Source organism: Brachyistius frenatus, unplaced genomic scaffold (genome assembly GCF_029030835.1).
Source record: "Brachyistius frenatus isolate BFR_SWC_R1_liver_20210118 unplaced genomic scaffold, ASM2903083v1 Contig_354, whole genome shotgun sequence".
Lineage (NCBI taxonomy): Eukaryota > Metazoa > Chordata > Actinopteri > Embiotocidae > Brachyistius > Brachyistius frenatus.
The window spans coordinates 1-15,069 of record NW_027210953.1 but is presented as its reverse complement, the minus strand read 5'-3'; the positions used below and the strand labels follow the sequence as shown (position 1 = coordinate 15,069).

The 15,069-nt window shown below is 42.4% G+C and overlaps 1 protein-coding gene across 1 annotated transcript; it reads left to right on the top strand.

Moving 5' to 3' along the window:
* Nucleotides 1-756: 756 nt before the first annotated feature.
* On the top strand, nt 757-13,713 carry lig3 (ligase III, DNA, ATP-dependent). The gene is made up of 21 exons (XM_069723976.1): nt 757-859; nt 1,827-2,395; nt 2,975-3,103; nt 3,255-3,494; nt 3,597-3,748; nt 3,862-4,028; nt 4,540-4,617; nt 4,737-4,905; nt 7,000-7,155; nt 8,068-8,199; nt 8,294-8,373; nt 9,019-9,106; nt 9,249-9,326; nt 9,472-9,595; nt 10,240-10,382; nt 10,483-10,557; nt 10,981-11,127; nt 11,264-11,417; nt 12,453-12,541; nt 12,633-12,716; nt 13,005-13,713. Exons 2-21 carry the CDS (start codon nt 1,855-1,857, stop codon nt 13,236-13,238), a joined length of 3,060 nt encoding a protein of 1,019 aa, XP_069580077.1. The 5' UTR covers nt 757-859; nt 1,827-1,854; the 3' UTR covers nt 13,239-13,713.
* The last annotated feature ends 1,356 nt before the right edge of the window (nt 13,714-15,069 follow it).

Genomic DNA, 15,069 nt, shown 5'->3' with positions numbered 1-15,069 from the left:
TTTACAAATCATCGGGAGGCTTTTGGTGCATTCAGGTACCGTAGGAAACATGAAGTTCAAAAGGGGGGACTTGCGCAATCGACGTTTTGGGAATATTTATTACGTGTTTTTAACTTGGTTTATCTTATCTACTGTAAGTGGCGGGATGTTACGAAGTATATTAACTACTTTATTTAAATACAAATTGGAGGTATTTGTACTTTACTTGCGTATTTCCATTTAACACATCTCTCAAATCTTGTACTTTTTACTGCACTTCGTTTTAGATTAGACTTGTCATACCCTCTCTGCCCAGTATCTCCAAATTTATTTAAATTTTTTTATTATTATTTTAATTTGTATTGGTTGCATATGGCAAAATAGTGGTGTATAAGTCCTCCGGTCCGGCAGATGGCGGTATACTTACTCTGTTTAAAGGTCTTACCGAGCATTGTGAAGGCACTTTGGCAGCCCACGCCTGCTTTTGTAGCTCCTTTTTAGCTTCGCCCGGTCAAGTTAACCACCGTTAACCGGAGAGTCACCGGAAATGGAATTTTTTTGTTTTTGTTTGTGTGTGTTTTAGCCTTTAAACAAAAACACATCTCGGTGAAAGAAAGAAAAAAAAAGAAGACATTTTCTATTGTTTACATAGTGTGGCACCTGTGTGCACGTTGTAAATAAAAGGGTTACACAGAAATCACACGTCGCTAATTAAAAAAAAAAAAAATTCCGAGAAGACGCTTTTATTTTGTAGCTCCAAACCGGAAGTGCGTTGCGGCGTTATAAACAAACTAAAGTTAGCTTGACGCTGCTCGCTCACAACAATGAAACGAGCTAGCAGTTTAAACCGAACTATCCCATTTTGCGCGGCGTCGATAAGGTACAGTAAATAAATATTTACAGAAACATCAGAGACGCGTGAAGTTATTTGTCACAGTCGGTGTGAAATCTGTTCAACTTCGGCAGTTGTGTGTCGGTGCGGCTAATGCTAACGTTAGCTCTCCAGTTTGCCTTCGTGGCACCATAATGACACTTTTTTTTTTTTTTTTTTTTTTAACAATCATATTTAAATTATGGATTTATGTAACTTAACAGTGGGCTCGGTTATTTATTATTTATTTATTTATGCAGGCAAAGTGATCTCAATTCACTATTGGAGGCACAACGAGCACTTTACGTTTTATTAAACCAAAGTTTCACCAATTTATTTTATTTTTTTTAAACAAATTTTTTTTTCATGCAAAAAGTTTGGTAATTATCTCTCAAATCTGTCTGGATTAGCAGATAAAAATAAACCACCATCTCCTCAAAACATAGAAAGTTCAAAACACGTGCACTATTAATGTTATTATACATAATTAATACATTAATTAATTAATTAATTCCGGTTATAACTTGCTCTCAATGTAAATTCACAGACACAAATAGACATATAACAGCTAAAAGACAGCAGTGATGCTCTTTCATCATCTAAATCAAAGTCACATTAATTCAATTAATTATGACGTGACTGAAAATAATTGTAATATGCTTGCTGAAAAAAATAAATAATAATAATTCGAGGCCATATTGTCCCGTCTGCTCAGTATGACCGTAAACAGGTATTACATTTGCTTTCTGTCTGTCATTGAAAAGTAATTAAAAGTCTTAAATTGATCTTTTTGTTAATGTGCACCGGTGTTGCTGCTAAACTGGAGTTGCAGAAAGTTTTCAAATTAAATGAATGTTGTATTGTCATGAAAGCAATAATGACAGAAGCTGAGTCAGCGAATCTTCAAGCTGTTGGTTTTAGACAGAACAAATTTCCTCTTTAACTATTATGTCTGTTTTTTGTGGGGTTTTTTTAGGTTTTAACTTGCCCGCCATCACAGCTGGATGCAGAGACCTCTTAGTTTATTACTTCATAAGACCGTGTGTGTCGGACTTCAACCTCTCGGACTATTTGTCAGGTGCCGGCTCTTAAAGGCGCGTCGAGCCTTTTCCGTCTCTTCACGCTCCGAACGTGCTGCACCTCCTCACGCTTTCAATTTCTCCGGGAAAATCCGTCAGTTGTCCTCGGCACCCCGTGAACTCCAACACCTTCATCCTCCCCGGCTTTCCCCGCGCCGGCGTTTCTCCGACCGGGCCGACATGTCGGAGCAGAGGTTCATCGTGGAGTACGCCAAGCGCGGCACCGCGGGGTGCAAGAAGTGCAAAGACAAAATCCCGAAGGGCGTCGTGCGCATCGGCAAGATCGTGCCGAACCCTTTCAGCGAGTCCGCCGGCGAGATGAAGGAGTGGCACCACGTGAAGTGCATCTTCGAGAAGCTGGAGAGGGCGAGAGCCACCACGAAGAAGATCGAGGACATCACGGATCTGGAGGGCTGGGAGGAGCTGCAGGACGAGGACAAGGAGATCATTAATAAACACGTCTCGGGTACACAAGAAACACTCACAGTCACTTTCTCACAGCTTTCCAACACTTATTATTTTATAAAACTGTTGCTCATGTCTTTTTTATTTTTTATTTTTTGTCCGTGTGTTTTGTTTTATTGTGGTTTTAACATTCCCTCAGAGTTTCTCTGCCTTAATGGTAATTTGTTTTTAAATGTTTGAATTTCTTTCTTGTTAAATAACTATTTCTGGGGGAGGGGGGGAAATACGACGTTTGGTTCCCTCGAGGAGAAAAGTGTTTTTTTTGAGTCGGCTTTTAAAGACATCTTAAAAAGACTAAATGAATGAACAACAAAACAGGCGTGTGCGTGTACATATGTTGAAGTAAATGTGTAGGGATACACAGTTCACTGCAAGTGTGTATAGATGTAAACACATGTGTGTGTGTGTGTGTGTGTGTGTGTGTGTGTGTGTGTGTGTGTGTGTGTGTGTGCAAGTGGGTCCGTTCAAAACTCATTCGGTTTTCAAATCTTTGTTCTTGTTCATCGTTTCACTTTTATTTTGAAAAGTCACATTTACTTCGATAAGCGGTTTCTAATTTAATGTTCATCTTGTGTCGTAGACCTGATGGCCAAAGTTAATGCGACTCCCAAGAAGAAGGTGCAGGCCAAGATGAACACCGGCGGGCAGCTCATGGCTCCTCCGGCCGATCCGTCCGTCAACGCGCCGCGCAAGTTCTCAGGCTTCACCGGTAAGACGTGCCGAACTCACGAGGTTTGAATTTGTTGAAAAGACGTTCGTGAAAGAGAAAAAAAAACGAAACAAAAAGGAATCAATGTGAGATCCAGAGAGAGAGATCAGGGAACTAATCGTGCTGCCGCCCCTCTTCGTTCTCCCGTCAGCTGCGAAGGCTGGCGGCTCCGGCAGCCCTGGACCCTCCTCTTCCTCCTCCTCCTCCTCTTCTTCCTCCCCGGCCAAAGCCAGCCAAGGCAGCGCCCTGTCCACCCAGCTGTGTGACCTTCAGCACAAGGACTGCCTCTTCAGAGAGTTTCGCAAGCTGTGTGCGATGGTGGCGGAGATCAACAGCTACAACTCCAAGACGCAGATCATCGAGAAGTTCCTGAGGAAGGGCTCCGGCGGAGGTGGGCGTGGCTTTTACTTCTCGGTATTTTATAGTTTGCATATATATTCATATATATATGGACATCGTCCGTGATTGGAGTTTTTTTTTTTTTCCGTCCCAGATAAGTTCCACGGAGATCTTTACCTGACGGTGAAGCTGCTGCTGCCGGGCGTCGTGAAAAGCGTCTACAACCTCAACGACAAGCAGATTGTAAAACTCTTCAGCCGCATATTCAGATGCAACCAGGACGACATGGTGCGCGACCTGGAGCAGGTCCGTGGTCCGTCCGACGAGCCTTCACTTTACTCCTCCTGTAAAAACACTCGCTGTAAAATACAACCTGTCTGGGGTTTGTTTTTTGTTTGTTTGTTTGTTTGTTCGTTAAGGGCGACGTGTCTGAGACGGTGAGGATGTTCTTCGACGAGAGCAAAGCGTTCCCTCCGTCCGCCAAGAGCCTCCTGACCATCCAGGAAGTGGACGCGTCGCTGACCCGCCTCGCCCAGCTGACCAAGGAGGACGAGCAGCAGACGGAGCTGGAGGACGTCGCCAAAAAGTAACGCGTCGTTTCCGTAGCAACCAGGCAAACATCAAACACGGAGACGTTAGGTATCGTACAAATAACGGCAGGTCCCGTCTTTTGTAGCTCCGCCTCCGCACACGACGGCTTCCTGTTACTGCCAGCGGAGCGTCAAGGAGTCGGGGAGACACATGACCTCATTTCTTTTTGTAGTTTTTGTAAATGGTGCAGCTGTTTGTTTCCATTTGATGGTTTTTTTTTTATTGTTGGCATTTGTGCGTTTTTTTCTCCGTCTTTTTAGATGGTCTGCCTCGGGCACATCCACACACACACACACACACACACACACACACACACACACACACACACACACACACACACACACACACACACACACACACACACCATACAGATGTCTTTATTTGGCATAAATTTCATCTTGCCGGCAGTAAACGGACAGAAACATTATTTCGTGCTGACTAAAAAGATTACGATTCTTTTCTGAAAATGCTCCTCTGATCATCTGCGTCCTCTCTTCTCATCGCAGATGCACCAGTAACGACCTGAAGTGCATCATTCGGCTGATCAAACACGACCTGAAGATGAACTCCGGCGCCAAACACGTGTATGTTCCCGTACACACACACACACACACACACACACACACACACACACACACACACACACACACACACACACAGAGAGAGAGAGTTAAAAAAAAAAAAAAAACTCGTTGTCGTGCAGATTGGACGCCGTGGATCCCAACGCGTACGACGCCTTCAAGGCCTCGCGTAACCTCGGCGACGTGATCGAGCGGGTGCTGAGGAATCAGCAGGAGGCGTCCAACGGGTCGGGACCCAGGAAGCTGCTCACCGTGGAGGCCTCGCTCATGACCCCCGTCCAGCCCATGCTGGTGAGCACGACCAATAGAAATATGACAACGATTCTCCGACGTTTCTAGTTATACTGTTTAATATCTGTATGTGAAAGCAAGGCTGACGAGTTCGCACCGCTGGGATGTAAAAAAAAAGAGAAAAAAAAGTCACATTTACAAACAGTTTCAACTCATTTGGATTCAATTAAAAAAAAAATTAAAAAAAATTCCCCGTATATTTACAAAATTTCTAAACGGCCCAAAATATTCTATATTCTTTATTTATTCGATTACAAATGAGTTATTTTCAATACTTTTTTACAATTGCAATACGAACAAATACAACAGAAAAAAACACAATATGAACAATACATTTTAGTTACTTCTATACTTATTAAACTCTATTGTTTTTTCTGACCTCATAAATCACACCATTAATAAATTAAAATGAGCATGTTGGGTCCTCCAACTAGTGGCATCCTTTAATTGCTAATTCATAATACAATTTGCATCCAGCATTAAGTTAATAATATAATAATAATCTATTTTTGATTCAGGGAACGTTATTGATGTTCTGATGAAATCAGAAATAGATTTCCAGTAAAAAGTCGATAATTGTAGCAGTAATATTATGTTTGGTTTAAAAAAGGAAATAAAGAAGATAAAATGTGACTTTTAGAGGTAATTTAACTTTTTTTAAGACCTCTCTGTTAATGATTGCTCAAAAGCTTCAAGTTTCGATTTCACTTTAAATTTGTGTGCAAGAAAAAAAAGACAAAACGAGTTTATTGGACTCAGAAACTCAACACTTCCTTTATTTATTTATTTTTAGTAATTGTTCTTGAACAAAAGCACTTTGCTTTTGTTCAGTTAGGATGAAGACGATCAAACATTTAGTCGAAAACAAAGCAGACACACGAGAGGAAAGAAAGAGGAGGAACCGCTGAGTCAGCGGCTGTGAGCAAACTCTTGAAACCGATTCCTTCATATCAGGTTAAAACTTCACAAGAAGCGGAAAACATGATGCTCGGACTGTTTCCAGCTGATGACTCGACGCCAGCTGGACGGCACAGATAACTCTGAACGCTGCCATGGTGTGACCAAACATTAATTCAGCTTCCTGCCCATTAAAAAAAAAAAAAAAAAAAAAAAAAAAAGCACACATGCAGACTTTTAATTACACTTTATGAAAGAGCAAATGGAAACTCGCTGCAGCTACGTGACATTTTAGGTCACAAACAAACAGCGAAGTCTATTTCCTGACGATCCACAACTTCGGTCTCTGTGAAGATGAAGAGCCTCGTCATCCTCTGTCGCTGTATCTCCGGGGAATATGTTTATGACCTGCTAAATAATAACTGGCTTTTTTTTGCTGTCAGGATTATTATTGTTGTTCTAGATCAGAGCTGACCAAGCGGGCCAAGTTTGGGCCTCACTTTCTTTGTTTTGGCATTTCTGGTGCTTATTCTCGTGATTCTGTCAAATTTGGGCCATAGTGACAACAAACATAAGTTTTGTTTTGTGCAGCTATAAAGTCCATAACGAGTTCTAGAGCAAACATGTCGAATAAACCTCAAGATGACAATAATTTCTGCAAAATAATAAAACTACTCTCAAAGAGTAGCATTTTAATTATTCTGAAAATCTATTTTAGAGTCTGGATGTTAACTTTCCCTAAAATAAATCACATTTTTAATGACATGAACATTATTGTGATTCTCTCGACCCTCCATCCAGATTAATTCTCGGCCTCTTTCGTAGGAAATAGTTTGGATGCACACACGCAAATCCAAATCTTGTACAACAAATCTATGACTCATTAAACGCATAATCAAACGCTCTGTGCCAGGAGATAAAACTAGACGTAAGTACAGCCGAATTGCAAAAGAAAATCTGCTGAGTGTGTAATTAAAATACATAAATTAAAGTCATATTCAAATTCAAATTAAAAAAGAAAAACGTGTGTTTGAAAGCCTTCAAAGTCCAAGAGATGAGCTTTTCTGTCCCCAGCGGACCAACCAGAGGAAGCTTTTAATGGACTTAGAGGTTCATAGAAGAATTTGCTTCTCTGTTGAGACCTTTTAAATAAAGAATAAATGTTTATGAATGATTATTTTTCCCGTGTGATTCCAGGCGGAGGCTTGTAAATCCGTCGAGTACGCCATGAAGAAGTGCCCCAACGGGATGTACTCGGAGATCAAGTACGACGGGGAGCGCGTGCAGGTCCACAAGAGCGGCGACACCTTCAGCTACTTCAGCCGCAGCCTGAAGCCCGTGCTGCCTCACAAAGTCAGTGTCGTCGCACCGACAACAACAACAACAACAACACAAAAACGCACAACGCTCCCGGGAAGCTGTTTACTGATTACTATGATGATGCGTATCGATACGAGGAGTCTTCAGGTTGATCCCTGCAGGATTAGGAGCTTAGAGCTATTTTCCACGGCGTTCAATTCACCCATTTCCCACAGAGATTTTCCAGCTTTTCCTCAGCTTGAGTGCATTAAAAAAACGGTGGAGGGGATAAAAACAGCTGCACGTTATGTTTCATTTAGCTCCTTTAAACCACTAGATGTCGCTGCTGCACGCACAAAAAGAAAAACACCTCCCGGTGAACGCAGCCGAGCACAAACGCACAAGGGAGAAAAATCCGTCCAGCTTTTATGCGTTTGTGTACAAAACCAAACGTCTGAACAACAATCAATGAAGAGATCCCAGAAACGGGTCTTCGTGGTCTCAGTGGACCCGTTTAAGTCCTCAGACCTTCAGCCTGGCTGATTATGCAACCGCTGTAATTAGGCCATTTATGTTAATGTTAATTAAACATTCTGTGAACGGAGTCTAATTACAGCAGGTTCCTCCTGTGGTTTTTTTTGTATTTATTTTTTTTATTCTGATGAATGAAAAAAAAAAGATCAGAACTGTTCTGATCATCCTCCACAGAAAAAGATGATAAATCCGCCGACTAAATGCCATTTGATCTCTTCCTTATCAAAAATGTTCATCATGTTTAGAGTCAAGTACATTATTTGATTAGACAAATTAGAAGGCAGTAGAAGTGCCAGAGTCTTCTTAGCTCTACTCTGACTGAGGTGTGTGTGTGTGTGTGTGTGTGTGTGTGTGTGTGTGTGTGTGTGTGTGTGTGTGTGTGTGTGTGTGTGTGTGTGTGTGTGTGTGTGTGTGTGTCTCTCGATGTCTCAGGTGGTCCATTTCAAAGACTACATCCCTCAGGCGTTTCCCGGGGGCCACAGTATGATCCTGGACGCTGAAGTCCTCCTAATTGACACAAAGACCAGTAAACCGCTGCCCTTCGGGACGCTCGGCGTACATAAGGTGATAAACCTTTTTTTATTTATTTATTTTCAGCCTCCTGTTTTTTTATTTTTTTTATTTTAACCGTTTGTTGTCGCTCGTCCTCTCCCCGCAGAAAGCCGCCTTCCAAGATGCCAACGTGGGCCTTTTTGTTTTCGACTGCATCTACTTCAACGGCGTGAGTCTCATGGAGAGGTAACGCGTGTTACTACGTTAAAAAAAAAAAAGACTTTGAATTAACTCCATTAATAAGATGTTCACTTCCTGACTGAGCCATTGGCTTCTGTCCCTCTGATTGGCTGGTTTGTGTGTGTGTGTGTGTGTGTGTGTGTGTGTGTGTGTGTGTGTGTGTGTGTGTGTGTGTGTGTGTGTGTGTGTGTGTGTGTGTGTGAGAGACAGATTTTAAATTCAGCTCCTTTAAAGTTAGTTTCCCTCTTTGGTCCATTAACAGGGCGTCTGAGGATCCTTTAAAAAGTCACACTTTAATTAGATTTATGCAAAATGAAGTCCCTGATTGCTCTTTAAAATATCTGAAGTCCTTTAAATATTTCAAAGGTCTTTTAAAAACACTGCACGGTTTTCATGAAACATGAGTGCCTCCCGCAGGAGAACGTTGGTGCTGCATCACGTCTGATTAGTTGCAGTCCAACATTTGGATCAAAGACAAAAAAAACAACTATTGAAGCTGAAGTTCAAACAGTGAACAGAAAAATGACCTTGTAGACATTTTTTTTTACATCGGTGTTATGTGCGTTTTTATCGTTTAGTTTTGTTAAATAGTTAAACTGACTAAACGGTCGACGCTGACTCACACGTCTCCTCTGACTTTGTCTTCTTCAGGCCGCTGTCTGAACGCAGGAAGTTCCTCCACGACAACATGGTGGAAGTCCCCAACAGGATCCTGTTCTCTGAGATGAAGCACGTCACTGTGAGTCTTCACTCTCAATCTGACTTTTTTAGGCTTTATGTTTACATCTGATATGATACATAAATATATATATATGTGTGTGTGTGTGTGTGTGTGTGTGTGTGTGTGTGTGTGTGTGTGTGTGTGTGTGTGTGTGTGTCAGAGAGCCGGGGATCTGGCTGAAATGATAACTCGTGTCATCAGAGAGGGACTCGAAGGCCTCGTGCTCAAAGACATAAAGGTCAGTTGGTTTATTATTTTGTTTTATTGTCACATTTCCACTGATTTGCGTTAAAAACATGATGATCAGGGTTGATGTGTGTGTGTGTGTGTGTGTGTGTGTGTGTGTGTGTGTGTGTGTGTGTGTGTGTGTGTGTGTGTCTCAGGGCTCCTACGAGCCGGGGAAGCGCCACTGGCTGAAAGTGAAGAAGGACTACTTGAACGAAGGAGCGATGGCCGACACGGCCGACCTGGTGGTGCTGGGAGCGTTCTACGGGAAAGGATCGAACGGTCTGTGAAACCTCCAAACATCTTTAAATCTTACGTGCTCAGCAAACCTCCTGTAAGAAGAAGAAGAAGACGACACACAGGCTCGTTCGTACCGTGACGTCTAATCCCGCCGCCTGTTTGCAACGCCTTCCTCTCCTCCTCATGTTGTTTAATGGCAGCTGCCAGACAGCCTTCAGGTGCTTTACCGCCACCTTCTGACAGGAGGAACGCATTGCAACCAAAGGCCCCCGGTTAATGAGCATTTACATATTAAAAAAAAAATCACGACATTCCCCACATATGTGTTTTGGTAACTATGCCAACAAGCCTTTTACTGAACAACACTCAGATGGTTTTAATATTTACCATAAACACTACAATATCTGCAGGGTTGATGAAATAAAGAATATAAACGCTGATATGGTGATTAAACAAACTAGACAACATGCTGCATGAGGAGAGGATGCCACTGGGTAAAAGACACAAAGGTGTGTGGGAGTGAGGGGGGGGGGGCGTAATGTGCGCGATGGAAACATAACGAATGCAACAACAAGAGTACAATCCTCAGAGCGGAAAGAATAAATCTGAAAATATAAGCAGGGAGAAAAGTAATGAACACACAAAACGTCCCCTCCTAACGCTGTCCGGCCTCTTCTGTCCACCAGGGGGCATCATGTCCAGCTTCCTGATGGGCTGCTACGACCCGGCCTCCAAGAAGTGGTGCACCGTCACCAAGTGCTCCGGCGGCTACGATGACGCCATGCTGGCGCGCCTCCAGAAGGAGCTGGACATGATCAAAATCAGCAAGGTCAGCGGGGAGGATCCACTCGGGAGGAGAGAGCATCGAGCCGGCGCTTTAGGAAGAAAAAAAAAAAACTGAAATTAATCTTCTGCGTGTCTCCGTGCAGGACCCGAGCAAAATCCCCGGCTGGCTGAAAATCATCAAGAACTATTATCCAGATTTCATTATCCGCGATCCCGAGGTGAGATCTCACATTTCTGTTTCCCACCTCGGAGCTTTTAAATGAAACGACAAAGTTAAAAGCATCTCTTGTGTTTAAGTGTGCAGGAACGTCTCGACACAAAACAACGAAAACTGTCCTGAGATAATGACGAGTTGAGCTGCAGAGTTTTCAAACCTGCAAACACACACAAACACTTCAGATTGAACAGCATCTGATTAAAATGACCCCCTCCGGCTTCCACTGTGATGAAACACACACACACACACACACACACACACACACACACACACACACACACACAAATAGTCCTTGAACAGTAACAATGATGGCTTCTGTTTTTTTTTTTTCTTTTTTGTGCAGTCGTATATTTTTTCTCGTCATTTATGTCTCACCTGCCGTTTTTTGTTGTTGTTGTTGTTGTTGTTGTTTTCTCGGCCGCAGCGAGCGCCCGTCTGGGAGATCACAGGCGCCGAGTTCTCCAAATCAGAGATGCACACCGCCGACGGCATCTCCATCCGCTTCCCCCGCATGACGCGCATCCGCGATGACAAGGACTGGAAGAGCGCCACCAACCTGCAGCAGCTCAAAGTACGACGTCGACCCGGCTTTTTTAAATTTATTTATTTATTATTTTTATTTTTTTAAATCTTCTGGCATTATTGCTGCCGATTTGCTTCGGTCGCGATAACGTCACGTGTTGTGGGTTTTTCGTCGCTCTGCTCAGGAGCTGTTCCGCATCTCGAAGGAGAACTGCGACTTCAAAGTGACGGCCGGTCCGTCGGCGTCCAACGACGACCGCGGGTCGTCGGGGGGCGACAGCGGAGGGAACTCGCCGCCGCCGCCGGCGTCCCACAGAGGCGCTCCGCCCAAGAAGACCGGTGAGTAGCCGGACCTGAAGGTGGACGAGGTTTTATACTGATTAGTACGAAAACAGGACGTTTACAGGTTGTTTTAGTTGAAGACGATCAGACAACAAAGATGAAGGTCCATCGAAATATTACAATCATGTTCAATTTTAAAGAACTTTATTTTAAAGAGTCCAAATTCTACTGGATTTACAAAGCTGATGCCAATTTTAGGAAGTTAAAATATTTCTTATGTTGATACTCCGACCAGAATTTAAAGCAGGATAGTTTCATTTATTGTCCAAACTATATCGTCAAAAGGAATGTCATAATTAAAAATAACTATAAATAGTTTTTAAATGTGCTCCACAAGATCTTTTTAACTTCCTTTAACTTGATTTTACTTTTATAAATAATAGACTTTTTTCTGGGGGGGAAAAAAAAAAAATCATTTATTTACTCAAATTAAAATCATAAATAGAACAACATCAAAATGAGCGTCTTCTTCTGCATTATGTGCCGTAAATAAGTTTTCTTCCAGCACAAATACATATTGATCTGTGATCGGCCAGCATCGGCTTCTAAAGTTGTCCAGACAATAATCTATTCATGAATTAAGACAAAGAAAGCAGGAAAATTGTCTCTTTGAGAAGCTCGAACCAGCAACAGTTTGATATATTATATTATATTATATTTATATATTATATTGAAAAAATACTGAAAAAATGTACCAAACATCAAAATTGCTGCATTTGTCTGAAATGAAATAATCAACAGCTTTAATTCAAACGTTTGCTTTGCTGCATAAATTCATGTTTATTTTCAGCATGTCAAACATGTTCCTCTCTGTGGCGTCTGCAGCGTTTATACTCATAAAAAAACAAATCAAGTGTCAGTAAAAAAAAACAACAACAAAAAAAACACACCCGGGTCACAGAAATGTGAAGTTTTTATTTTAAAGTAGAAAATAGAAGAATTAGTCGGAAGATTTCATCTTGAATTCACCTGTAATTCAGAGGTGTGTTTTGAGGATGTGACCGAAAAACGCTTCTTGATTTTCCGTCCCAGTCGGCGGCAGAAGCGCCGCTCCGCCCAAACCCAAGGTGGTGAAGTCGCAGCCACGCCCGCCCGGCTCAGAGGGCCCCGGCGCCAAGAAGGTATTCAACCAAAGAAGTTTTTTTTTTTTTTTACACCTGCAAATCTCACGGGACTCCTCTGACGACGAACCGACCCGCTGTGTGTTTACAGGTGAAGAAGACGGAGAGTCTCCATAGCAACGGACAGACCAGAACCCAAAGCACGTCTCAGCCGCCGGAGACGCGGAACGACAAGGTGGGTCGGCGACAAAAGTCACGTTACGGCAGGTCGACGCCCAAACGGGAAGTCGATCGGGCGTTTTATTTTGGCGGGGAATTTTACCGCGAAGTCGATTTAGTCGTCGCAGCAGCGTAGAAAAACAAAAAGGTGCACGTAAAATGAAAAAGTTACAAATACGTACGAGATAGATTAAGAAATGAGTATTTACGCAAAAAACAAATCAAATAAAAAATAATAAATACAGCTTGGGATACGATAAATGAGCCTCGAACGCTCATTTAAAAACCGTTTTCTGTCCCGCAGACGCTGCTGGACATCTTCAGCGGCGTGAAGCTCTTCCTGCCCGTCTCGGTGCAGGACTTCGACAAACTGAGGCGCTACTTCGTGGCGTACGACGGCGACCTGGTGTCGGAGTACGACGCTGCCTCGGCCACGCACACGCTGGCCGAGCCCGAAGAGGACGGCCGGGCCCAGAAGGTGTCGTCCCGCTGGATCTGGGAATGTATCCGCAAGAGGCGCGTCGTAGCGCCCTGCTAGCGCGGGAGGGGAAACAAAAACACGCTTTGTCACGCGCTTCTTTAACTTAACTCTTTAAACCCACGTTCAACGACATCGTCTTCACGGGCGGATCACACGGTTTGAACCAGGCGGGTTTTTTTTTTTTTTTATTTATTCCTTTTGAGGCTTTTTGACTTTTCTTCTACAAACCGAACATTTAGTCCGAGGTAGTCGGAAGATCGTGAGTCCTGGTGATTGTTTGATCATTTACAGGTGAAAGGAAGATTTAGAGATTTGTAGTGAAAGCCGCCAAACGTGAGGACGGTCCATCGTAAAATCTGTTTTACACATCAATCACAGGAAATACTTGAAAATGATTCTTTGTTTTTTTTTGTTTTTTTTATTCATCAGGTGTCACTTTTCACTTGCCAGACCGAAACATTTTTTTTAAAGTGTCAAACATCAGCTCATGAACTGAAAACGAGAATAAATCAAATGCTGATACAAAATTTCATCTTTTTTTGTGTTTTGGAGTATTTGCAGTAAAAATAAATCGATTTCTAATCACTGCCTTTTCAAACAACTTCTGTTCCACGTTTGACGGATACGTTTCATTTTGAGTCCCGAGGCTTTTCAAACTTTTGAAATTACTCCGGGTCATAGTCGAGATTCTCCTGAACGGGAATCCAGTCAAAGTTTTTCGCCAGCTATTACCGATTATTTTTAATGACTATTTTAAATGAGGAAATTTCAACGTCAAAATGCGAAAAAAGTCAACTTTGCCTTTGATTTTCTCAGTAACTGTGAGGTATAAACTCTTGATATAAAGTAGGGTCGTAGTCAGGACGGACTTTAACAGGAATCCACTCCATGTTTAACGCCACCTATTCAGGATTTTGTTTTATTCATGTTCAAATGACGGATAAAACTCTTTTTAACAATACAAAATTAATTTGCCTTTAAATTCCTATCCACTATAGTATCTCGTCCAAAACATGGGAAAAAAAAAAATTAAAAAAAAATCATACTATAGCATTTTGTCCAAATTAAGAACAAAAAAGTCACATTATAGCAAAACATGAAAAAAGTCTAACTTGATATTACTCAGGGTCATTGACAATTTTTTTTATTGTCAAAAAGTGTTTTATCCGTCATTTGAACATGAATAAAACAAAAATCCTGAATAGGTGGTGTTAGACATGGAGTGGATTCCTGTTAAAGTTCCTCCTGACTTCATATCAAGAGTTTATACACTGCTCCAAAAAATAAAGGGAACACTTAAACAACAGAATGTAACTCCAAGTCAATCCCACTTCTGGGAACTCAACCTGTCCAGTTCGGATCAACACTGATTGTGGATCAGTTTCACCTGCTGTTGTACAAATGGAACAGACAACAGGTGGAAATGAAGCAATTATCACATCAACGCACGCTGTGGCAAGAAGGTGTCTGTCAGCACAGTGTCAAGAGGACGGAGGAGACACCGGGAGACGGGCCGGTCCACCAGGAGACGTGGAGGGGGCCGTAGGAGGACAACAACCCGGCAGCGGGACCGCTATCTGCTCCTTTGTGGTTCGGCGACGGTCTGCGGAGGAGTTTCTTTGGAGGGCCGCACAGCCCTCCGTGTGCTAGCCAGAGGTACCCTGACTGTCATTAGGTCCCGGGATGAGATCCTCAGACCTGTTGGAGACCATCTGCGGCCCTGGGTTCCTTCTGATGCAGGACAATGCATTTTTTGAGCAGTGTATGATAAAAAAGTCATGCTATAGCATGTTATCTAAAATATGATTTAAAAAAAGTCACACTATAGCATGTCATCTAAAATATGATTAAAAAAAGTCATACTATAGCATGTCATCTAAAATATGAT